The sequence below is a fragment of the Nycticebus coucang genome, chromosome 23 (genome assembly GCF_027406575.1).
Source record: "Nycticebus coucang isolate mNycCou1 chromosome 23, mNycCou1.pri, whole genome shotgun sequence".
Lineage (NCBI taxonomy): Eukaryota > Metazoa > Chordata > Mammalia > Primates > Lorisidae > Nycticebus > Nycticebus coucang.
The window spans coordinates 6556329-6583024 of record NC_069802.1 but is presented as its reverse complement, the minus strand read 5'-3'; the positions used below and the strand labels follow the sequence as shown (position 1 = coordinate 6583024).

Sequence of the window (26696 nt, the reverse complement as noted above, 5' to 3'; positions counted from 1 at the left end):
AAGACAATTCTTCATAGTAAACAATCATTAAATGTTGACAGAATTAGTCATTCTAATAACCTAAGATCTTTTGACTCAGAAGTTTCTAGAAAAGTTTACCTGCTTCAGGCTCAACATTTCAGTATCTTACCATGGAAACACCTCTAATTACTGGAGCTTCTGGTTATTTAGATTAATTAGGTTATAATCACTGTGTGAAATATACATTTTTTCATATTCATCTTAAAAATTGGATTCATTGACTTGAAAAAAATTCATATTTTTAACAAAATTGATCTTCATGGTTTCAAAAGCAGATATTAGATCACAGATGCTAAAATGCTGTGCCATATTAGTACAGTCTCTAAGTTTCCCATGGTGTGTCTCATGTTCCCGCTGGCATGTAGAATTCACTCTAGTACATGTGAGCCCCATATACTATAGTGTACCCATGTGATTTCCTCATATGAGTCCCACTTGACATAGGACCATAATTCTAAAGGTTTTTCTTCATCCCCTGGGTTAATTCCAAAATTGTTCAAATCACAACCAAGACTGACAAAGGTCTGAGTTCACAGATGGATAAACCAATGGGGATATTTAGGACAAAGACAGAGGTAAAAGAAGATCATGTTCTCTGAGGCACTAGGCTACTGCTGGTGAGAAAAATCAATACATAAGAACATGAGCTTTGGCAACAATGGTGGTGAAGAAGGCACGTGTTTTCAAGGCCTTGTAACAAAACATGGCTAAGGAGTAAGTACTGCAAACCTATTAATAACTAACATAATACTAGATATTATAAAGATAAAATTAGAGATTGATGGTTAATCTGAAGGTTGCATGATGAATTTCTGATTTTGTATGTATTTAATGGTGACATTGATGCACAAAACATTCATTTAAACAAAAAGTCTATTAGACAGATATTTTGTGATTCATTACAATTACGGTTTAAATTGGTTTACTTAACAGGCCATTTTTCACTATACCTTGTTTTTGTTTGTGAGATACAAATTATCAGTTTTATTTTCCCTGTACTTCTAAGGAATGCTGCTTGTTACCTGCATATACACTCAGTCTCCACGTGGCTTTTCTTGGTAATTTTCATTGTGTTTGATGGGGAATTGCTTTGATAGGAAATAAATGTGTTCCTTCTCTTCTTTGTTTTCCTGGTTAGTAAACAAAACCAAAGTCAAATATGTCTCTACTTTAAAAAGTCCTTTAACATCTCTGGATCTCAGATTCCTTGTTGTCTCTCCCTTATTTTGATTCATGAAGATAGGCCAGATGATTGACTGTGGTTTCCTTTTGAGACTTGTAATTATTGCCTTTATGAGATTCTGATGTATCTGTAGATCTGCATCATTATCATGGCTTTTTATGCTTGGAGGAAATAAAAATGGGATCATTTTAGCCCAAGGAAGGTGGTAGTTTATGTAAAGATATAAGAAAGAGATCACATATCTAGACCTCAGGAGACCTAGAAATAAAAAAACAGAGTCTTTGTGAACTATCATTTATTCTCTAACAATGAACTCAGCTGCTTACAGTTAGTTTCTTTCCATTTTCACCACAGGCTAGCTTCCTCTTTTTGTTCATATTCTCTCCTCTTTCATGACCTTATACTAGCAGTGCAACCCTAATTCTATGTCATGACCTTTGCCCTTACTCCCACAGCTCCAGTCTCAAGATTCTTTTACCAACAGCAAATTCCTGGGAGACGACTCTGATTGGTCCCTCTCAGACGCGTGAGCTCTCTGCCCACCAATCAGCTGCTCTTGAATCAGTTATCTGCCCTCCATTCCCAAGGTGGGAGGAGAGAAGGGTCATGTGACACGGAACATGGCCACGCCCAGTCAGGAAGAGCTGTGGGTGGGCAGTGACCTTCACAAAGGAACTGTAGCTAGTGGTGGGCAATGGTGCACGACTCTGCTACAATTAGCCTCTGCAGGAAAGCAGCCCCAGCTTTGTAAAAAGCAGACCTCAGAGCTCTGGTAAACTGGTGTGAATATTTTATGGGGCAGTAGGATTTGTGATTGGGACCTCTCATAATGTATATTAAAATTGATGATAGACAAAATATAAACAGATCAAGATCCCTGGCACTTTCATACACACACACACACATATATGAAATATAAATATATGTGATACATAAATATATATGTAACACATATATATTATAAACAGATATGAATATGTATACATTTTATTTATATGTTGTATATATATAAATCCTTTCTTGATAATAGTTTGATACTGAAGGATTGCTTATATGATCTTTATGAGTGGATGCCATATTACTAGATGTTAAAGGAATATATTGTCTCTCTGCTAACATAGTTTGAGACATGTGCAGATCCCAGTTAGTAAGGGACTCTCACTCGTCCACCCCACTTTAGTCTTCTTAGAGCTCATTCTGGTAAAAAGGCATGCCTCAATATATTTCTCTACAACACATAATTTTTTCTATTCCAATGCTATATAATTATTGGATTTTATCAAATGATTTCTTAACATAAAATACCAAAGTATAAACCATCTCATGCTAGCATTCTATAACACACAGTTTTGAGGGATACGTTAACAGCTCAGGGTAAATATTTTAATGTACATATTTTTCATGATAAATAGTGTAAAGAGTGGTAAAAGATTTTGAAATAGTCTACTGATAATAAAAAGGGGGCTATTTCCACGTAAGGCAGAGTTTCTTAACCTTAGCACTGTTGATAATTTTGAACCAGATAGTTTTTTGTTGTAGAAGGTTGTGTGGTTCACTCCAGTGAGTTGAGGAGAATCCCGGGACTCTCCCTAAAGTGCCAGTGCCATCCCACTGCTCTCCCAGAGGTGATAACCACAGCTGTCTTTGGACATTGCTAAATGAATGTACCCTGGGGAGCAAAGTCACCCTGAGTTTAAAACTACAGATCTATGAAGAATGTTACTTTTATTCTGTAAAGGAATTATTTTTATTCAATATAATTTTCTTTTACACTGGACCTTTAATCATTTTTAGATTTGAGAAGGAGGTTGTGCTGGAATTTCATGGAGCCCTGATGATTTTGGTGTGGTCTATCTCGTGTTTTCTCCATGAATTAGATTCTCTCAGGCCTGAATTGGCCTGACTAATTTCATTTAACAATCTCATACCCAATTAATTCAATTAATTTACCTCAGTGTCAAAGAATCCCCTGTGACACATAGCATCTAAATATATCTCCTCCCTCTCCAGGAGGAACTTGCACACTGAGGGAAACTGGTGGAACATTTGTAAGTACAAATGGAAGAAAAATGATTTTAATTCTCTTGCTCAAAGACCATTAAAATATTTTTTTTCTGAAAAATTTCCCATCCTCTCTGGAGTGGTTGCTCTTTGGACCAATGAAGAATGAATATGTATGTAGAAAACTTGTCATATGAGAGAACAAAATGAAGCAATTTTAAGCCTTTCTTTTCCATCTAAATATAGGATTCACCAAAATAAAGTCATAGGCTTTGCTATATTCAGCTGTCACTGCTAACATTTAGATTAAGGTGTAGATTATAAGAATACTTTATTTAAAAAGAACCATAAATAGTTTCTGTAACATGGAAACCACAAATTCTTTCATGCAGAATTTGCCTCTCACAAAGTTGCTGTGGAACACATCTCATAATAGATGTGAGCGTGTTATTGGGACCACAGAGCATGCCACAGAGAAAGGGACCATTGTCATGTGTGTGATCTAATGTAGATAGTAGAAAAAGACAAAATTGCTGTATTTTAGGTCTTTCCATAATGTTCTTCATTATCACCACAGTTATCCTTATCTTAGAAAACATTCTATTATCAATTTCATATGTCCATATATTCATTTGTTATAAGGTCAAGTCCTTAACAGTATACCAACCCTAGAAATGCATTAAAGAAGAGGTTTGCCCCATATCACCCTATTCCAGATGAAGCATACTAACGTATATAAATTTTCACTGGATTGCTTCTTACTGCAAATTGAGTAAATTATTGCTTTAACTTAGAACCATGATGTGATCTTTATTCGATGTTTATTAAACACAGAATGAATTGTGTAGAGCAAAGATCTCACCACATGGCATATAACTCACAGGAAAAGAAAATTTCCTTTTTCTTTTCCTGAGGGAAAGGGAAAATTCTATATACAAGCACACGTCTAAGCAGGGATGGATCAAGTTTACATTATTTTCTTCTGTCTCCTTTCCATTGTTTACCTACCACGAACTCACATTTTAAGGGTAACATTTATGATCATGATATTATTTTCCATTTTTAAAATTGACAAAGAAAAATTATATATATTGATAGTGTATGATATGATGTTTTGGAATACATGTACATTGAAATATGTGTCCCTTGAAATATGTGTACATACGAGTGCCTAAATTGGGTAATTGACTTATGCATTATGTCATATGCTTCTTTTGTTGCTGTAAAATCTCTCTTACCAATTTTCAAGATGATCTTTTATACTTTAGGATAATATCTTTTATCCTTCACACATTAAAACTTTTTTTTTTATAAGAACTGCGAACTAAGGATTTTACCACACGGCCTCATTGTCGGGAAATCCTCAGTAGCACTCATGAAAATCTGGATGCTGGTAGGACTCAGTGTGAACCCTGGAGCGAGTATTGTTGATTGTGCTGATAACCATGGCAAAGTCTACAATCGGATTCGCAACCTGTGGGTGGCGACCCCTTTGGGGGTCTCCTGCATATTAGATATTTACATTATGATTCAAACAGTAGCAAAATTACAGTTATGAATTAGCAATGAAAATAATTTTATGGTTGGTGGTCACCACAACATGAGGAACTGTATTAAAGGGTCGTGGCATTAGGCAGGTGAGAACCACTGGTCTACAACAATATGACTGTGCCAAATATTAATTTTCTCACACTAGCTGAATTACATACAAGAATCCAACACCACAACTGGGAAGTGATCACACACTATTGCTTATTTTCATGGCCAATTGAGTCCATCTGCCTACTCTTTTTTTTTTTTTTTTGCAGTTTTTGGCTGGGGCTGGGCTTGAACCCTCCACCTCTGGCATTTCTGGCATATGGGGCTGGCGCCCTACTCCTTTGAGCCACACGCGTCACCCTGCCTACATTTTTTTTTTATAAACATCACTTAAAAAATACAAATGCTTGTGAAAACAAATATGTACACTTCAATATTTGGAAATATGACATTAATCTGTGGTTAGCAATTAACAATTTTGAGGATAACATATTTTGTTTGGTGTGTTATAGTTTCTAAAGTACCTTACATTTAATTTTCTTTTTTTTTTTTTACATTTAATTTTCTTAATCAATGCTTACCAGAAGCCAATAAAATGCTGAATTTTTTCCAGTTTATATAATTAAGTTATCAAAAGTACAAGGTTACATATGGTAGAGATTAGAATCAATCTACTTAGGAGTCTAAAACTCATCATCTTCCCAATTCATTTTCCTCCAAAAGTCATAATGTTGAAACTTGAAGAAGATACCAATTAGAATGGTAGAAAAAGAGAAGAGGATTATGTATAGTCCTGTGTGTGTTTTTTTTTTTAATGTGAAAGTAAAGTAGAAGGAAGTTTTATACTTTTAAAAGGATGTCATATGATGAATATTAATATAGCAATAAAGAGCAAATATCCTTGCCAGTAAGCAAGAATGGCATCTTGAATTATTGCAAGATGGTTACTGAGTAGACAGGATAAACATTGTTAAATGTAATGATTCAAAGAGTTCGATGAAAATATTTCAAATTGTATATAAAACCAGCACATTGTACCCCATGATTGCATTAATGTACACAGCTATGAGTACATTTAATAAAATAAAAAGAGAGAGGGAGTTAAAATTATTATTCATACTAGTAGTGTATTTCTTTTAGGATTTTTCAGAAACACATTTACATATCCATTTGGAGGTCTAGATAAAATGCAGTTTTCCCAGACATAAGGCATAATGGGAGTCACCGTTTCTACACTGGTGGTGTGTGTGACCGTGGCAGCACACGGCCCTCGTGCAGCAGTTACAGTGTTTTCTTAATAGTCACTAAGGTATTGACAAAGTCACCACTCTGACGTATAAATGTGCTTTAAAAGAAAAAACAAACCTTCTGGTTTTTTATGGTGAGATTCATATCTTAAAGATTTTGTGATTTTACTGCTTCCTCTTTATTTTCTTTTAATGGACAATTTTGTATTAATGGAGTTCTTTAAAAATAGACTAGAAAAGTGCTAAGATAATCATCACCATCCCTCCCCTGTAGCTTGATCCATTTATATTAAACCCAAATCTGCTGCCACAGAAAACCCATGTAGAAAAGGGGGGGGGGCAAATAATGTCCTCAGTGTAGCCTTTTACAAAAGGTGACGAAAGAAACTCTCAAGATTTTCCAACTCTCATCTCAAACCAAATAAACATCTCCGTCTATATGTCTCTTACAACTGCATTTCAGGACCTATAAATAAGTTGCAGCTCACTAGAAAAACACTGATAAGGGCAGTTGATAACCTTTATGAATCAAACAATCAATTTGATTTCAGGACCTATAAATAAGTTGCAGCTCACTAGAAAAATACTGATAAGGGCAGTTGATAACCTTTATGAATCAAACAATCAAACAATCAATCATTTACTCAAAAAGCATTTGCAGTTTGAAAAACATCCTCTCCTTTTAAGTGCATCCATTTTTAAATTATTCTTTATCAAACATTTCTTTCCAAAACAGAACTGTAAATATAATATCCAGGGGTGAATTTTTGTGAACATGGATCTTTTTGTATAATTTCCCTTTATGACCTTCCTGATGGCATCATTTAGACTTTGAAACTTCAAATTCAATTACATGCTCTACCTGACAGAAATGCTTCTGCATACATTCAAGTATTGCTCGAGTGCTTTTAACATATAGGTTGCCCTATTTTTGGCGGTGCACATACCAACATATTCAAATGTATCTACTGGGGAACATCAGGACAGTGGGTCAGTGGGCATCCTCATTACCATATGCTATCAGTTTTTTTAACAATAAGCTTTTGAGGATAATGATAGTAAAATTCTTTTTTGGTTTCCTTTATTTCACAGGATTATACACTCACCATGTATTTCCAGCAGTCTTGGAAAGACAAAAGGCTTTCTTATTCTGGAATCCCTCTAAACCTCACCCTAGACAACAGGGTCGCTGACCAGCTATGGGTACCAGACACCTACTTTCTGAATGACAAGAAGTCATTTGTGCATGGCGTCACAGTGAAAAATCGAATGATCCGACTGCACCCAGATGGAACAGTTCTCTATGGACTCCGGTAAATGGCTCGATATTGCACGCTTCGATGCTGTCTCTGTGGTTATTTTCTTTTCTACTTTTGAAAGTGGCCAGGAGAGGAGCAAGCAGAAAATGTAGATGTTTATACAAAGGAAGTGCCATACCCTTAATAGAGGTCTGTTGTTAACCCTTACGTAGGTAAGGGCTTATTAGAAATTCTAGGCAATTTCAAAATTAGGTTTCAATTTTAAGGAAAAAAAAATATTTGATCTGTTAGGACAGGTTATGTAGAGTGCTGGTGCTTTAGAGCCTTTGGTATCACCTTAGAGAAGCAATTGAAAGCTAAATATCCTCAACTCCCATGTGCCCCAAACTTTTCCTACCATTTTAGAGAATTGATAATTCTCCTAAAATCTTTCTATGTGCCATGAAGATTAAGTTAAAACTCTGGGTGTAGGTCAAAATACTTCAATAAATGTCTGTGATTCACTGACACTGAAAACCAATATGCAAGTAAAATGATGTATCTGTGACAAAACTCCTAATCTTAACCCAGCACTAGGTTATTCAGTTATAGCTTTGGTCTCCATTTGCACAGCAAAACAACATTAGTTGATCTTGGCAAAATCACCTTTGGAAATTTTCCATTCTTTCAGTACCCTTAGAGCTTTTAACTCCAATTAATTTCTGAACCAAATGTCCCTCAGAAAAATGATAAAATAAACTAACCGTTCCACTTTGAGTCTGTTAATAATTACTATAGGCAAAAAATCTTCTAATCCAAGATCAGCGATTGATCACTAGTGACAAGTCGTGCACTAGAGATCATAATTTTTCTTTACCTATGTAACCCCTATTAGATATGCCCAATAGCGGGACATGGTGGCTTACACCTATAATCCTAGCACCCTGGGAGGCTGAGGCTGGTGTATTGCTTGAGCTCAGGAGTTCCAGACCAGCCTCAGCAGAAAGAGAAAGACCCTGTCTCTAAAGAAAAAAAATAGCTAGGCCTTGTGGCGGGCTTAAAGAGGATTGTTTAAGCCCAATAGTTTGAGGTTGCTGTGAGCTATCACTCCACAGCACTTTACTGAGGCAACACACTGAGACTCTGTCTCAAAAAAAAAAAAAATAGATATGCTCAATGTATAAAGGGATGAATTATCCTTCTAAAGTATTCCAGGAGAATATTCCATGACCTGACTCAATAGGCTAATTAACCATTACATATGTAAATATATGGATTAGTGAAGAATGTATAAAAGATCACTTTTGGTGAGTGAGAATGTGGTTTCCATTCTCAATTTACAGAGTCTCACTTCAGTAATTTCCCAGATGATTTGCAGTCACTACCAATGGGAAAGATAAAGCAAGAAAAATATTTGAGAACCAAGTAGTTGAACATACCTCATTTTATAGCTGAGAAAACTGAGCCACAACATAGGGCAGGGCCTTATCTAAGGGTATGAAAAGGTAATGGCAAAATTGGGGCTAAAATCCACGTAGTCTGCTTCCCACCCCAGTGCTTTGTTCACTTCCCTGCATTTCAAATGCACTTGGAGGGCAACACTTTCTTCCAAGTTGCACAACCTTCCTTTCTTCTCTTTGGAGCCAGCCCAGGTCTTTGTAGCTTGCAACCAGGCAAATACTTTTCCAAAGAAAAAGCACAAACCATTCATCTATCTTCTGGCTTTCTGATCCCTTCCTGATACCTGTCTTCCCCACACCAGTTTCAATATCTCCCCTTTCTCTTTCCCTGTCTTCCCTACATTCTCTTTCCCCACTCGGAAGTTTAGTTTTCTTTTCCCTAGAGGTTATAAAATCAAACAGAGAAATATGACATTTAGAGTCACAGGACCAAAGTTAGTCTTGAACTCCACAATTTTCTAATTGCTTGACTTTGAATAAATTATGTAAATTTTATCTTCTGCAGTAAAGGGCTCATAGTCCCTAACTCATTATTGGGAAGACCTTATGAAATAATCAATAGGGCAATACAGAGTAAGTCCTAAATTATATTTTTCTGTAATAACTGTGCCTTTTACAGCCTCATTAGGTATGAGAAAAACTATGCTGAGGGAGGCTTTCTAACTCCCAGGGCATCAGTGATTAGAGCAGAGATAAAGTCGTTCAATTAAAAATACACTCATTGAGTGCCAGGAATGTGTCGTATGCTCACCTCACTATGTGGGCCCTGAGAATGCTTTTCCAGAAGCTTGGTAGACATTTGTCGTTGTGGCAGAGTGGAAGGCATCAGGGACTGGGAATCCAGCTATTTGTGGCTGAGCTAGTCTGTGCCCTTAGTAAGCCATGTTGTCTGCCTGGGCTTCGGGTTCCCCAACCTTAAAGAAAGGGACTGAACAAAATGATCCTTAAACTCCCTTCTACACCTAAATTCCATTGCTTCTGTGATCCTGTATATTGAGGTGTGTCCATTTTCATTCCTCTGTTATAACATTTTCTAGTCTTAGAAACGACAATCTGCGCTTTTCCTTTGCAGGAGCCTTTTTGAGAATAACTGCTGTTTATCACTTCCTAAGCACACATATCTAGAAAGTCCTTGTCATATAACATATGCATTGGCATATTTATAGCTGTACTTATTTTAGAAATGAGTAATTAAAAGAATGAAGCTTCTTGCCTCATTCCTTTCTGTAAGTCCTGCTTACAGTCATTGTGAATGGAACCGCCATTAATGCGTAAGTTTCAGCAGCGATGAGATCAGTGAGACTCACTGAATGCACCCCAAAGCCCCTTTGGCCGGGAATTCCATAATCATAAGAGTGCATCATTAAAGTAAAATAACACGTTGCTATATTCAAACTCAATGTGGGGTCTATAACTTAATTTATATGTACCATTGAATAGACTGAATTGTTCTCTGTTTTTGTGAACTATGGCAAATCATACTTCACTGCAGAGGGTGGCACACAGTCCTTGAAATGCTCTCAAACAACAGACTGGTGTCTGACGGGAGACTGGAGCTTCTGGAGGAACCAAGCCACCATGCGCGGATATTCAGCTTAGGGCCAGAGCATTCCTGTGCCTCTTGCTCTTGGGTCGTCCCTCCTGTTAGAAATGCATTATGCTGCGGAGCAACTTAGGACCATGATTACTCCCTCCTTCCTTCACCTAAAGTCTAAATGAAGGCTGTCTGTGCTGGGTCTAAGTCCTGTTAGGAGTTCAGAGCTTTGGTCCATGTCCCAGGAGCTCTCCACTCTGGTCCTCTCAAAGCACACAGTGTCATTTCCGTTTGTACGCAGAAGTGGGGACTCTAAATCAACTCTCTCAGCGTCACACCTCAGATCCTTAAAATTCTCCTGTCTTCCTGCCCTTCCTGCGGTTTTACTCTGGGAAAGATGTTGCTCTTTTTTCTCTTACTCTTTTCAGAATTCTCTCCCCTCCTTCAATCACCCTCCTCTGTTGACCTCCTCCCATTGGTTTTCTTTCCAAGTTCCAGTTTTCGCACAGCTTTGGCTTCTGTCCTCCCTCTCCATCCATCTCCAACACCATGACCCCATCCATGCTGGTTTCCTGAAACGGCTCTTCTAAAAATTACCAAAGCATCACCAGTCCTCAGTCTGCACTTGTGTCTCCTTTGAATGATTTCAGTGTAACAGCCAACCCTGACTTCAGAGTTTCCGAGGCCTGGTACTGGATGCCCATTGTTCTTTTGTCTTCTCTAATTGCAAACTATAGAGATTCCCCCAGCTTTAACCAGAACAGTTTAACAGCATTGGGTATCTAACCAGTTTAACAGCATTGGGTATCTAAAATACCAAAACCTTGAGTTTCACAAAAAAAGATTTCTGATAACATACTGAGCATCTGTATCTGAATTCTCCACTAGCTCCTCCTGAAATGACCCCTATTTCATATCATTTGTTTTTCCCCAAACTGGACCCACCTCCTTTCCAGGTTCTAATGAAATCATCATTATCTCAGTTACTAGAGATAAACCTGAAGGCGTTTGGGGAACCACATCGCCTTTGTTCCTCAGAACTAATCTGCTGCCTCTGTTGAATTCAATCTTGCCCTCTCCATGTCCCAACCACTTCTGCCCCTAAATTAACATCCTCATTACCCGTTGCTCCCTGGCCATTCTCCTATCTCAATTTGCTATCTTCTTCTTCCTACAGAGCATGTCAGGCCCTGTCACATCACTCCCACACTAAAACAAAAGAAGAAAAGTAAATGTTTCCACAGCCCCTTCAAATCAAGTTTTTACTTCTCTTTCTGGAATGCAAGCCTCTCTCCTTATTTCTCTAAATGTATCTAAAACATTTCAAACAGAAGCATATTTGAAATATTGCATGGATTTATAGTTTACCCTTGAACAACATAGGTTTCAATTGCGCAGATCAGCTTATATGTGGGTTTTTTTCAATAAAGGTACCTGCCTCTCCCAGCCCCTTTTTTCCTCCTCCACCATTTTCACCTCTGCCACTCCTGAGATGGAGAGGGGCATCTCCTGCTCAGCCCATTCAACTTGCAAATCATGAGGGTGAAGACTTCCATGGTGATTCCCTTACACGTAATGAACATTGCACATATTTTCTCTCTTTCTTCTGATTTTCTTTATTTTATTTTATTTTATTATTAAATCATAATTGTGTACATTAATGTGATCATGGGGCACCATACACTGGTTTTATAGACCATTTGACATATTTTCATCACACTGGTTAACATAGCCTTCCTAGCATTTTCTTAGTTATTGTGTTAAGACATTTGTATTTTACATTTACTAAGTTTCACATGTACCCTTATAAATGCACGGTAGGTGTAATCCCACCAATCACCCTCCCTCCACCCATCCTACCCCCTCCCTCCCCTCCCTCTCCCCCTTCCCCCTAATCTTAGGTTATAACTGGGTTATAACTTTCATGTGAAAGCCATAAATTAGTTTCATAGTAGGGCTGAGTACATTGGATACTTTTTCTTCCATTCTTGAGATACTTGACTAAGAAGAATATGTTCCTGCTCCATCCATGTAAACACGAAAAAGGTAAAATCTCCATCTTTCTTTAAGGCTGCATAATATTCCGTGGTGTACATATACCACATATATAACAATTTATTTTCTATAACTGCTTTGTTGTGAGAATACAGTGCATAATGCATATAATACACAAAATACGTGTTAATCAATGGTTTATGTTACTGATAATACTTCTGGTCGACAGTAGCCTTTCAGTAGTTAAATTTGGGGGAGTCAAAATTTATTTGTGGATTTTTGACTGCATAGGAGATTGGAGTCCCTAATCCCTGCATATATGAAAAGGTATTTTTGATTCTTTGAAATTCAAGTGTAACTGGGCAATCTGAATTTGGGGGGCAACCCTACAGCCCAACTAAACTCCCTCTCTTCTCTGCCTCCTACTCTCTCCCCTACCTTACCACTTTCTACTCCTTTTTCTTAAAAGCCATCTTACTCCATTTTCCTAAAAGCCTCTCTCACACTCCACTCTCTCTGTAAAGACTTTCACAATCTTCCTAATCAGATGGAAACTCTCATTTGATTCCCTACTGCATTAGTTTCATAAAGAACCCATGAGGTTTGAAGCTCTCGTGGTGTTTTATCTTTCTCTAGTCATATTCCCATGATGTAAATAGGATTGCAGATTGGTTGACAATGTGAATTGTATTTCCTTAACCTTTGTGTCTCTGCTTTCAAACTAAATAGATGCCCAATAAATGTTTTTAAAAATGAAATGAAAATTTATCCGATGCAGTCACCTGACTCACAATAGTTGTCAGCTGCCGCATTTCCTATATCTAAATGATGGCTTTTCACCAAGAGCAATTACTACCATTAATGACCAGATGTATTTTGCCTCTTGTGCAAACATGATCCAGCTGGTTGCACACACTGCTTTTCTCCAAGGCCGAGCCATGTGGGTGCTGAAAGAATGTGTTTATCTTTCCCTGAAAATGGCAGGCATGCGGCAATTTAATTCTGGGAAGATAAGTTAGTGGAGTATTTAACTTCCTGGAAACAGCCTCTTTTCCTTTTGCCTTCCCCTCTTAACCTCTGCTGTTGCTTTCTTTTCAAAGTTTCAGAATGTTCCTTCCTTCATCTCCTACCGGAGGTGAGCCCGGGGTCAGATGGTTTTGAGGGGCGTATGTGAGACTGGAGAGTGAAAGGAGAAATACTATAGTTTGAATGTTTGTTCCCCACTCATGTTAAAATGTAATTATCATTGAGATGGTGTTGGGAGGTGGGGCCTTTACGGGATCATTAGGTCATAAAGGCTCCATCCTCATGAAGGAACTGATGCCAGTATCGTGGAGCAGGTCTTGCCCCTCTCGTGTGTATTTTCTCTCCCTCTCTCCCTCCCTTCCTCCCTCCCTCTCTGCTCATGTGCCATGTTTGGATGCAGCAAGAAGGACCTCCCCAGATGCAGCCCCTTGATCTTGGACTTCCCAGCCTCCAGAACTTTGGGCTAATATATTTCTGTACCTTATGAATTATCCAGTCTTTGGTATTCTGTTATAGCAGCGCAAAATGGACTAACATAGGAAGTGAAAAGCCTTTTAGTTCAATACCAGCTCACGTCAGAAGTCAGTGGGTGTGCTGCAGAGCAGCAGTCTTCAACATTTTTGGCACCTTTTGGCTTCATGGAAGATAATTTTTCTTTAGATGAGGGAGGAAGAGGGGTGGTTTTGACATGAGCCTGCAAGCAATTGATTTGTGCTGGTCTCTGTGCAGTCAAACCTCTGTGCTAATGCTAATCTGTATTTGCAGCCACTCCCCAGTGCTAGCATCATTGCCGCAGTTCCACCTGAGATCACCAGACATCAGGTTGTCATAAGAAGTGCTCACCCTACATCCCTCACATGTGCAGTTCACAGTAGAGTTCATGCTCCTGTGAGAATCGCATGTCACGGAATCTGACAGGGTGTGGGGGTCAAGCAGTGATGTGAGGGTGGGGAATGGCTGTAAATACAGATAAAGCTGCACCCTCGGGCCCATTCCCCACCTCCTGCCGTGCAGCCCTGTTCCTAACCCCCAGCTGTATTAGCCGAGTTGGTTCCTATTGAGAATGGTTGAAGAGAAGATCTGTTCTTTCTTATCGATGCATAATGGATGTTTACAGTTCAGGTGCATATGCAATAAATTAATATGTTGCTGTAATTTGTAAAGAATAAATGAGTGTACCTTGGTATACATCACCTGACATATTTATTTTTTCTTTATGACAAAGCTATTCAAATTCTTCTAGCTATTTTTAAATGTACAGTAGATTATTATAAACTATAGTCACACTACTGATATAGCTTACGCTAAATCTTTTTTTTTTTTTTATTGTTGGGGATTCATTGAGGGTACAATAAGCCAGTTACACTGATTGCAATTGTTAGGTAAAGTTCCTCTTGCAATCATGTCTTGCCCCCATAAAATGTGACACAAACTAAGGCCCCACCCTCCTCCCTCCATCCCTCTTTCTGCTTCCCCCCCCATAACCTTAATTGTCATTAATTGTCCTCATATCAAGATTGAGTACATAGGATTCATGCTTCTCCATTCTTGTGATGCTTTACTAAGAATAATGTCTTCCACTTCCATCCAGGTTAATACGAAGGATGTAAAGTCTCCATTTTTTTTAATGGCTGAATAGTATTCCATGGTATACATATACCACAGCTTGTTAATCCATTCCTGGGTTGGTGGGCATTTAGGCTGTTTCCACATTTTGGCAATGGTAAATTGAGCTGCAATAAACAGTCTAGTACAAGTGTCCTTATGATAAAAGGATTTTTTTCCTTCTGGGTAGATGCCCAGTAATGGGATTGCAGGATCGAATGGGAGGTCTAGGTTGAGTGCTTTGAGGTTTCTCCATACTTCCTTCCAGAAAGGTTGTACTAGTTTGCAGTCCCACCAGCAGTGTAAAAGTGTTCCCTTCTCTCCACATCCACGCCAGCATCTGCAGTTTTGAGATTTTGTGATGTGGGCCATTCTCACTGGGGTTAGATGATATCTCAGGGTTGTTTTGATTTGCATTTCTCTAATATATAGAGATGATGAACATTTTTTCATGTGTTTGTTAGCCATTCGTCTGTCGTCTTTAGAGAAAGTTCTATTCATGTCTCTTGCCCATTGATATATGGGATTGTTGGCTTTTTTCATGTGGATTAATTTGAGTTCTCTATAGATCCTGGTTATCAAGCTTTTGTCTGATTGAAAATATGCAAATATCCTTTCCCATTGTGTAGGTTGTCTCTTTGCTTTGGTTATTGTCTCCTTAGCTGTACAGAAGCTTTTCAGTTTAATGAAGTCCCATTTGTTTATTTTTGTTGTTGTTGCCATTGTCATGGCAGTCTTCTTCATGAAGTCTTCCCCCAGGCCAATATCTTCCAGTGTTTTTCCTATGCTTTCTTTGAGGATTTTTATTGTTTCATGCCTTAAATTTAAGTCCTTTATCCATCTTGAATCAATTTTTGTGAGTGGGGAAAGGTGTGGGTCCAGTTTCAGTCTTTTACATGTAGACATCCAGTTCTCCCAACACCATTTATTGAATAGGGAGTCTTTCCCCCAAGGTAAGTTCTTGTTTGGTTTATCACAGATTAGGTGGTTGTAAGATGTTAGTTTCATTTCTTGGTGTTCAATTCGATTCCAAGTGTCTATGTCTCTGTTTTTGTGCCAGTACCATGCTGTCTTGAGCACTATGGCTTTGTAGTACAGACTAAAATCTGGTATGCTGATGCCCCCAGCTTTATTTTTGTTACTAAGAACTGCCTTAGCTATACGGGGTTTTTTCCGGTTCCATACAAAACGCAGAATCATTTTTTCCAAATCTTGAAAGTACGATGTAGGTACTTTGATAGGAATGGCATTGAATAGGTAGATTGCTTTGGGAAGTATAGACATTTTAACAATGTTGATTCTTCCCATCCATGAGCATGGTATGTTCTTCCATTTGTTAATATCCTCTGCTATTTCCTTTCTGAGGATTTCATAGTTTTCTTTATAGAGGTCCTTCATCTCCTTCGTTAGGTATATTCCTAGGTATTTCATTTTCTTTGAAACTATGGTGAAGGGAGTTGTGTCCTTAATTAGCTTCTCATCTTGACTGTTATTGGTGTATACAAAGGCTACTGACTTGTGGACATTGATTTTATATCCTGAAACATTACTGTATTTTCTGATGACTTCTAGGAGTCTTGTGGTTGACTCTTTGGGGTTCTCTAAGTATAAGATCATGTCGTCAGCAAAGAGGGAGAGTTTGACCTCCTCTGCTCCCATTTGGATTCCCTTTATTTCCTTGTCTTGCCTAATTGTATTGGCTAGAACTTCCAGCACTATGTTGAATAGTAAAGGTGACAGAGGACAACCTTGTCTGGTTCCAGTTCTAAGAGGAAAAGCTTTCAGTTTTACTCCATTCAGTAAAATATTGGCTGTGGGTCTGTCATAGATAGCTTCAATCAGTTTTAGAAATGTGCCACCTATGCCTATACTCTTCAGTGTTCTAATTAGAAAAGGATGCTGGATTTTATCAAATGCTTTTTCTGCATCTATTGAGAGGATCATGTGATCTTTATTTTTGCCTCTGTTAATGTGGTGGATAACGTTTATGGACTTGCGTATGTTAAACCAGCCTTGCATCCCTGGGATGAAGCCTACTTGATCATGATGAATGACTTTTTTGATGATAAGCTGTAATCTATTGGCTAGGATTTTGTTGAGAATTTTTCCATCTATATTCATGAGTGAGATTGGTCTGAAATTCTCCTTTTTGCTTGGGTCTTTTCCTGGTTTTGGTATCAGGGTGATGTTTGCTTCATAGAATGTGTTGGGGAAGATTCCTTCTTCCTCAATTTTTTGGAATAATTTCTGCAGTACAGGAATAAGCTCTTCCTTGAAGGTTTGATAGAATTCTGGAGTGAAGCCATCTGGACCAGGGCATTTTTTAGTTGGAAGCTTTTTTATTGTTTCTTTGATCTCAGTGCTTGAAATTGGTCTGTTCAGGAGGTCTATTTCTTCCTGGCTAAGTCTAGGGAGAGGGTGTGATTCCAAATATTGATCCATTTCCTTCACATTGTCAAATTTCTGGGCATAGAGTTTCTGGTAGTATTCAGAGATGATCTCTTGTATCTCTGTGGGATCAGTTGTTATTTCCCCTTTATCGTTTCTGATTGAGGTTATTAGAGATTTTACTTTTCTATTTCTAGTTAGTCTGGCCAATGGTTTATCTATTTTATTTATTTTTTAAAAAAACCAACTCCTTGTTTCATTAATTTTCTGAATGATTCTTTTGTTTTCAATTTCATTGATCTCTGATTTGATTTTGGATATTTCTTTTCTTCTACTGGGTTTAGGCTTAGATTGTTCTTCTTTTTCCAATTCCATAAGATCTCTTCTGAGATTGTTGATGTGCTCTCTTTCTGTTTTTCGAATGTAGGCATCTAAAGCGATGAATTTTCCTCTCAAAACTGCTTTTGCAGTATCCCACAGGTTTTGGTAGCTTGTGTCTTCATTGTTGTTATGCTCAAGGAAGTTAATGATTTCCTGTTTTATTTCTTCCTTCACCCATCTGTTATTCAACAGAAGATTGTTTAATTTCCATGCCTTTGGGTGAGGTTGAGCATTTTTGTTAGAGTTGAGTTCCATCTTTAGTGCCTTATGGTCTGAAAAGATACAAGGTAAAATTTCAATTCTTTTGATTCTGTTGATATTTGTTTTGTGTCCCAGGATATGATCAATTTTGGAGAATGTTCCATGGGGTGATGAGAAGAATGTATATTCTTTATCTTTGGGGTGGAGTGTTCTATATACGTCTATCAAGCATAGTTGGTCTAGGGTCTCATTTAAATCTCTTACATCTTTGTTTAATTTCTGTTTAGAGGATCTGTCCAGCTCTGTAAGAGGTGTGTTAAAGTCCCCTGTTATGATGGTATTATCAGATATCATATTGCTCAGACTGAGTAAGGTCTGCTTCAAGAATCTGGGAGCATTTAAATTGGGTGCATAAATATTTAGAATTGAAATGTCTTCTTGTTGTAGTTTTCCCTTGACCAATATAAAGTGACCATCTTTGTCTTTTTTGACTTTAGTTGCTTTAAATCCACATGTATCTGAAAATAAGATTGCAACTCCTCTTTTCTTTTGAATTCCATTTGCCTGAAAAATTGTCTTCCAACCCTTGACTCGGAGCTTTAATTTGTCTTTTGAAGCCAGGTGTGTTTCTTGCAGACAGCAAATGGATGGCTTGTGTTTTTTAATCCAGTCAGCCAATCTATGTCTCTTCAGTGGGGAATTCAAGCCATTAACATTTATGGAGATAATGGATAAGTGTGGTAGTATTCTATTCGTCTTATTTGGTGAGAGTCCATTGCTTAGTTTTATCTTTTGCATCAGTGTGGAGGTTAGGTTCTGTCCTTTGATTTCTGAGTTCTTACTTTGCTGCTGATCCATTGTGGTGGTCAGTGTGCAGAACAGGTTGAAGTATTTCCTGTAGAGCTGGTCTTGTTGTGGCGAATTTCCTCAATGTTTGTATATCCGTAAATGATTTGATTTCTCCGTCAATTTTGAAGCTTAGCTTAGCAGGGTACAGAATTCTGGGCTGAAAATTGTTCTGTTTAAGTAGATTAAAGGTAGATGACCATTGTCTTCTTGCTTGGAAAGTTTCATTAGAGAAGTCTGTGGTAACTCTGATGGATTTGCCCCTGTAGGTCAACTGGCGCTTACTCCTGGCAGCTTGCAGAATCTTTTCTTTTGTCTTGACTTTGGACAGGTTCATCACAATGTGTCTTGGAGAAGCTCGGTTAGAGTTGAGGCGACCCGGGGTCCGATATCCCTCTGAAAGCAGTGTGTCAGAATCTTTGGTGATGTTTGGGAAATTTTCTTTTATAATATTCTCTAGTATGGCTTCCATTCCTCTGGGGCATTCTTCTTCCCCTTCTGGAATTCCTATAACTCGTATGTTGGAACGCTTCATAAAGTCCCATAATTCTGACAGTGAACGTTCTGCTTTCTCTCTCTTCTTTTCTGCCTCTTTTACTGTCTGAGTTATCTCAAGAATTTTGTCTTCTACCTCTGAAATTCTTTCTTCTGCATGGTCTAACCTGTTGCTGATACTTTCCATTGCATCTTTAAGTTCCCTAATTGACTGTTTCAGTTCCTTCAGGTCTGCTATATCCTTTTTATATTCTTCATATCGTTCATCTCTTATTTGATTCTGTTTTTGGATTTCCTTTTGGTTATTTTCCACTTTATTAGCAATTTCCTTCATTGTTTCCATCATTTCTTTCATTGTTTTCAACATGTGTATTCTAAATTCCCTTTCTGTCATTCCTAACATTTCTATACTGGTGGAATCATCTGCAGTAGCTACCTCATGGTCCCTTGGTGGGGTTGTTCTGGACTGGTTCTTCATGTTGCCTGGAGTTTTCTGCTGATTCTTCCTCATGAGTGATTTCTTTTATCTGTTTGCTTGCCCTAATTTTCCTTTCACTTCTTCTTGCTCTTTAAGTTCTTGTGCCTGTGGAAGTTGTGGGCGGGTTTAGACGGATTGAACACACGCGACCACTTGCCGGTTTTCCACGTATTTAGTCCTCCTCTTGGGGTCCAGAAGTCTCTCGCTGACTCCCTGTATCCTCATAGGAGTGATGATAGGCAGTTCCCACCAGCCAGAGACACCTGGAGTCCTATCTCCCCAGACTCACGGTGCCCAGATGCAAGGAAGCTGTTACTCGGCTGCCATCTTGCTCCGCCTTGCAGAGTGAGTGGCTTCCTCTTCATGAACAGATGACAATGGTACCCTATCTCGTGCGCGGCTTTGGAGTTGGCGGGGATGGGGTGCGGTTTCAGCGATCTGAGCCCGGCTCGGCAGTGGCGGCAGCGTCCTTTATTTTTGCTGCAGCGTCAGCGACTTGTCAAAGGGCGCTTACGCTAAATCTTATTGGTCAAACTGTGTATTTGTACTCATTAATTAACTTCCCTCTATCCACCCCTCCCCCCACCCTTCTGGCCTTTGTTAACCACCAATCTACTCTCTATCTTCTTTAGAGAGTGCACTTAAGATAGTGTGCTTTTTTAGCACTCATATAAGTAAAAATAGAGAATATTCATCTTTCTGATCTTGGCTGCTTTCTCTTAAACACAATGACCTCGTATTCCGTCTATGTCCCTGTCAAGATTTCATTCTTTTTTATGGCAGAATAATAATCCTGACAGGTACATAGATGGAATTCGAATTCCACCTATGGAATTCATTGGTATATGTTTTCTTTCTTCATTCTTCATTCATGGACACTTAGTTTACTTCCATATTTTGGTTATTGTGAATAGTACCACACACAAAAAAAGGTGTTTTCTCTTATTTTTCTAGATCCTTGAGGTGTATCATTTGTTTAGTTGAAGTACTTCTGTTTCTTTGATGTTGCCATTATTGTTATAAACTTATCTTCTTAGTTCTGTTTTTACAGTATCCCATAGATTTTAGTACATTTAGTACATGAAACATAGGCATGCAGAGGACTTTGCTGTCCATTGCTTTTTTTTTTTTCTTCTGGACATATACCAGGTAGTGGAATTGCTGGATCATATGCTAGTTTATTTTTAATTTTTTGAGGAACCTCCATAATGGCTGTAAGAATTTACACTGCCAGCAACAGTGTTCACGTGTTCCCATTTCTCTCTCCTTGCCAGCATGTTCTTCCCATTCTGATATAAACCATTGTGATTAAGATAAGATTGCATGTCATTGCACTTCTGATTCATACTGCTTTGATGATGAGTGATGTTGACCATTTTTCAAAACCCGTTGGTCATTTGTATGTCTTCCTTTAAGAAACATTTACTCAGATCTTTTACCCATTTTTAAACTGGATTATTTTATTGTTGTTGTTTCCTTTTGAATTGTGTGCGTTTCTTCTATATTCTTGTTGTCACGTTGGTGGTTGCAAATATTTTCTCCCACTCAGTGGGTTTTCTCTTCACTTTGTTGATTGTTTCCTTTGCTGAGCAAAAGTCTTAGATCCCATGTGTCTATTTTTGCTTTGGTTGGCTTTGCTTTTGAAGTCTTACACAAAAATCTTTGCCCAGACCAATGGCCTAAAGTCTTTCCCCATGTCTTTTCCTAGTAGTTTTATTATTTGGTGGTGTTAGACTTAAGTATTTAGTCTAACTTTTGTCATAATTTTGTATATGGTGAAAGATAAGCATGTAGTTTTATTCCTTGGCATATAGTTATCCAGTTTTCCTGGCACCATTTATTGAAAAGGCTGTCCTTTCCCCCCACTATATTTGCACTTTTATGAAAGATGAGTTGGCTACAAATGCATAGATTTATATCTGGCTTCTTTATCCTGTTCCATTGCTCTATGTTTTGGTTTTTATGCTACTACCATGCTGACTTGGTAACTAGAGCTTTGTACTACATTCTGAGGATAGGACCTGCCATGCCTCTAGCTTTTCTTTTTTTGCCCAGGATTGCTTTGGCTATTCAGGATCTTCGTAATTCCTTATAAATTTGTAAGACATTATTTCTACTTCTATGAAGAATGTCATTATTTTAATAGAGATTGCATTAATCCTGTAAATTGCCTTGCTTTGATAATATTGTCATCTGAACATATCAATTTTTCCAATCTACAAGCATGAGCTATCTTTCCATTTGTGTCCTCTTCAATTTCTTTCATCAGTGTTTTATGGTTTTCTTTCATAGAAATAAAAGGAGCTCAAAGAAATTGGAGATGTTAATTGATTCCTAGGCATTTTATACTCATTGTAGTTATTGTGAATGCGATTTTTTTTTAAATGTCTTTTTCAAATCATTCACTGTTGGCATATAGAAATGCTGCTGAATTTTGTTTGTTGATCTTTTTATCTGGCAACTTTACTAAACATATTTATCAGTTCTAATAAATTTTTGATGAATTCTTTATGCTTTTCTAAGTACAGGATCATCGCATCTGTGAACAAGTCTAATTTGACTTCTCCTTTTCAATTTCAGTGTCTTTTATTTCTTTCTCATGGACAATTGCTCTGGCCAGGAATTCTAATATTTATTTAATAAAAATGGTGAAAGAGAACATACTTGTCTTGTTACAGATCTTAGAGGAAATTTCTTCAATTGTTTCCTATTCAGTACTATTCTACCTGTATGTTTGTGAAATACAGCCTTTGTTATTCAAAGTATGTTCTTTCTACACCCAGTTTGGTGAAGGTTTTTTACCACAAAGGATTGTTGAATTTTATGAATTTTGGGGGCATCTATTGAAATAATATGTCTTTTGTTCTTAGTTTTGTTAATGTGATGTATCATGTTTATTGAGCTGCACGTGATGAACCAGCCTTGCATCCCAGGGATGAATCCCACTTAATTATCATGAACAATCATTTTAACGTGTTGTTGAATTTGGTTTGGTAATATTTTGTTGAAGACTTTTGTATCTATGTTCATCAGAAATATTGGCCTGTAGTTTTCTTTTTTAATTGTGTCTTTGTCTGGTATAGATGGGTGATACATTTATTGTAGAATCATTTTGGGGCAGCGCCTGTGGCTCAAAGGGCTAGGGCTCTGGTCCCATATGCCAGAGGTTGTGGGTTCAAACCCAGCCCTGGCCAAAAACCACAAAAAAAAAAAAAAAAAATAGAATCATTTTGGAAGTATTCCTTTCTCTTTCCCTTCCTTTTAATTTTTTTGTTTGTTTTTGTTTTTGAGACAGAGTCTCACTCTATCACCCTGTGTAGAGTGCTGTGGCATCATAGCTCACAGCAACCTCAAACTCCTGAGCTAAAGCAATCCTCTTGCCTGGCCTTCCAGTAGCTGGGACTGCAAGCGTCTGCCATGACACCCAGCTAGTTTTTTTCTATTTTTAGTAGAGATGGGATCTCATTATTGCTCAGGCTGGTCTCAAACTCCTGAGCTCAGACAATCCACCCCCCTCAGCCTCCCAGAGTGCTGGGGTTACAGGCATGAGCCCCTGCACCTGCCCCTTTCTCTCTAATTTTTTGTTGAGTTTGAGCAGCATTAGTATTAGTTTTTTAAATGTTTGATAGAATTTATCAGTGAAGCTATCAGGTCCTGAGCTTTTCTTTGATGGAATTTTTTTTTTTATTATGGTTTCAATTTTACTACTTATTATTGGTTTATTGAAGTTTTCTATTTCTTACTGGTTTAACCTGCCTAAATTGTGTGTGTCCAGAAATTTATCCATTTCTTCTAGGTTTTCCAATTTATTAGTATGTAGTTGGTCATAATAGTATAACAATCTGTTGTATTTCTGTGGTCTGAGTTGTTATGTCTCCTTTTCATTTCTAATGTTATTTAGTTAAATCTTCTTTCTTTTTTTTCTTAGTGTAGCCCAAGGTTTGTCAATTTTGTTTATATTTTTTTAAATACACAATTTTTTCATTTGTTAATCTTCTATATTTTATTTTAGTCTTAGTTTTATTCAGTTCTGCTCTGTTCTTCATTATTTATTTCCTTCTATTAATTTTGGATTTTGTTGTCTCTTACTTTTCTATTTCCTTGAGGTCTGTTTGTTTATTTGAAGAACTTCTGTTTTGTTGATATTGCCATTATTGTTATAAACTTTTATCTTCTTAGTTCTGTTTTTACAGTATCCCATAGACTTTAGTACATTGTATTTCCACTTAAATTTGTTCCAAGAAATATGTTTTATTATTCTTAATTTCTTTGTTAACCCATCAGTCATTCAGGAGCATGTTGTTTAGTTTCCAAGATTTGGAAGTATATGTAAATTTTCAAGATTCCTCTTGCTATTAATTTCTAATTTTATTCCATTGTAGTTAGAAAAAGATATTTGATATAATTTGTACTTTTTGGAATTTGTTCATACTTGTTTTTTGATCTAAGATATGGTCTATTCTGGAGATGCTTCATGTGCTAATGAAAGGAATGTGTATTCTGCTGCAGATGAGTGAAATGCTCTGTAAATATTAGGCCTTTTAGATATAATGTATGGTTTAATTCCAGTGTTCATTTGTGATTTTCTGTCTAGATGATTTGTCCCTTACTGAGACTGGAGTGTTAAAGTCCCCTATTATTATTATGATGTAATCTGTCTCTTTCTTCAGATCTTGCTTTACATACTTTAGAGCTTCAGTACTGAATGCATAGATATTTATATAATTGTTATATCATCTTGTTGAATGGATTCCTTTATCATTATATAGATTCATATAATTAATCATATATCATTATATAGAGACAAAGAAGATTGTCAAAGAGAATCTTTTTTTTTTTTTTTTTTTAGTTATCAAACTTTAATTCATAGACTAATCTTACAGGGTAAATGATAAGACAACTAGTCAAGGTTACACTTTAAAAAAAAAAAAAATACAGCAGCACAAATCTAATGGACTAAATACGTTCATCTCCTCCCAAACAGGCATTTGATTTAAAAACAGAAACCAAAACAGAGCGTATAGCACAAGAAAACATGGTACTTACATTTACAGTCAAATAATTCTGCAGAACTCTTTAAGAAAGAAAAAGAAAGAGGTTCTTTGAATGGTAATCTATTTTAAATGACATGATTTCAATGACTGGCTCTTTTTTGGTTTCTAGTTGCATGGAATATCTTTTTCAGTTCTTTTACTTTCAGTCTGGATATGTCTTTACAGATGAAGTGGGTTTCTTGTAGAATGCATATAGTTGGGACTTCTTTATCTATTCAGCCACTCTATGCTTTTTTTAATTGTATAATTAAGTCCATTTACATGCAATGTTATTGTTGAGAAAGACTTACTGCTACCATTTGGTTGCTTGTTTTCTGGTTGTTTTGCAAACTCCTCTCTTCCTTTCATACATTCTTCCTTTGTGGTTAAGTGGGTTTTTTTCTGATAGTATATTTAAATTTATTGGTTTTTTTTTAATTCTTAATGAATTTTTTATAGGTTTTTGCATTGTGGTCACCATGAGCCTTACAACAAAACAACTTGTAGATATAATAAGTTATTTTTAAGAGATGATATCTTAGATCACAAAGAAAAAAATAAAAACTATTTTTAAGAAAACTTTTACTCTTTAATCCATCCTCTGTCCATTTCAACTTTTAATTGTGTCAGTTAGCACAGTTTTTATTATCTCTTAAACAGGTTGCTGTAGCTTTTATTTTATTTTATTTTTTGAGACGGAGTCTTACTATGTCACCCTCGGTAGGGTGCTATGGTGTCACAGCTCACAGCAACCTCAAATTCCTGGGCTTAAGCAATTCTCCTGCCTCAGCCTCCCAAGTAGCTGGGACCACAGTTTTTATTGTTGTTGCAGTTGTCATTGTTGTTCTAGCTGGCCTGGGCCAGGTTTGAACCCACCAGCCTCAGTGTATGTGGCTGGCGCCATAGCCACTGTGCTACGGGCACCGAGCTAGCTTTTTTTGTTTTTGATAGATTTGGATTTGGGGGCTTCATACTAGAGTTATGAGAGTATTGAACACCACAAGTACAGTATTACAGTGTTCTGTGCTTTCCTTGAACTTAATTTTATCAGTAGATTTAGTAGGATATGTGCCTTATTGTTCTCATTCTTCTCCTTCTTCTTTTCATGTTTCTGTTTTTTTCTTCTTCTTCTTTCTCTTTCAGAATGAAAATAACATTTCTTGTAAAATGTGTCTGGTGGTAGTGAATTCTCTCAGCTTTTTTCTCTTTTTTTAATCTGGGAAAGACTTTGTCTTTCATATTTTTCAATATTTGGTATTTGTCTTCATATTTGAAAAATAACATTATTGAATACAGTATTGCTCAGTGACATTTTTCCCCCATATAGCACTTTGAAAATATATTTCCATAATTCCATTCCCCCCGGCCTGTATAGTTTCTGTTGAGAAGCCAGTAGCCAGACGAATCAAATCTCCATTATATGTTATTTGCTTCTTTTCTTTTGCAGCTTTAAGAATTCTGTCTTTGTCCTTTTCCTTTGAGAATCTGATTATTATATGCTTTGGCATCAACTTATTTATGCCAAATCTGTTTAGTGTTCTCTAACCTTTCTGTACCTAAATATCTATACCTTTTTTACATTTTGGAAAGTTTTCTATTATTTCTTTGAACAAGCTTGCTACCCCTTGTTTTGCTCAACTCCCTTTCAAACATCAATAAGTTCTAGATTTGGTCTATTGAGGTAATTTTCCATATCTTGTAGGTGGTCTTTGTTGCTTTTCATTATTATTTTTTCTTTTTTCTTCTCTGTGTACTTTTAAATAACCTGTCTTTGAGGCCATTCATTCTTTCTTTTGCTTGATCTATTCTTCTGTTCAGAGCTTCTAATGAATTTTTGTTCAGCAAATATATTTCTCAGTTATGAGGTTTCCATTCTGATTCTTTCACCATTATTTCAATTTCTTTATCAGTTTTTATGATGAATTTCTAAATTGCTTTTTTGTGCTAGCTTGGATATCACTGAATTTTCTTGAGCCTGCTATTTTGAACTCCTGGTCAGAGCTCACATATCATCATTTTCTTGGG

At 37.1% G+C, this 26696-nt stretch overlaps 1 protein-coding gene across 1 annotated transcript in view; it reads left to right on the top strand.

Annotated features, from left to right (window-relative positions):
• GABRB1 (gamma-aminobutyric acid type A receptor subunit beta1) overlaps positions 1–26696 on the top strand; it is a 499704-nt gene that overhangs the window by 188555 nt on the left and 284453 nt on the right. The window contains exon 4 of the mRNA XM_053578133.1: positions 7084–7304. Within this exon, the coding sequence (XP_053434108.1) occupies positions 7084–7304 (221 nt within the window). The remainder of the gene's footprint in view (positions 1–7083; positions 7305–26696) is intronic.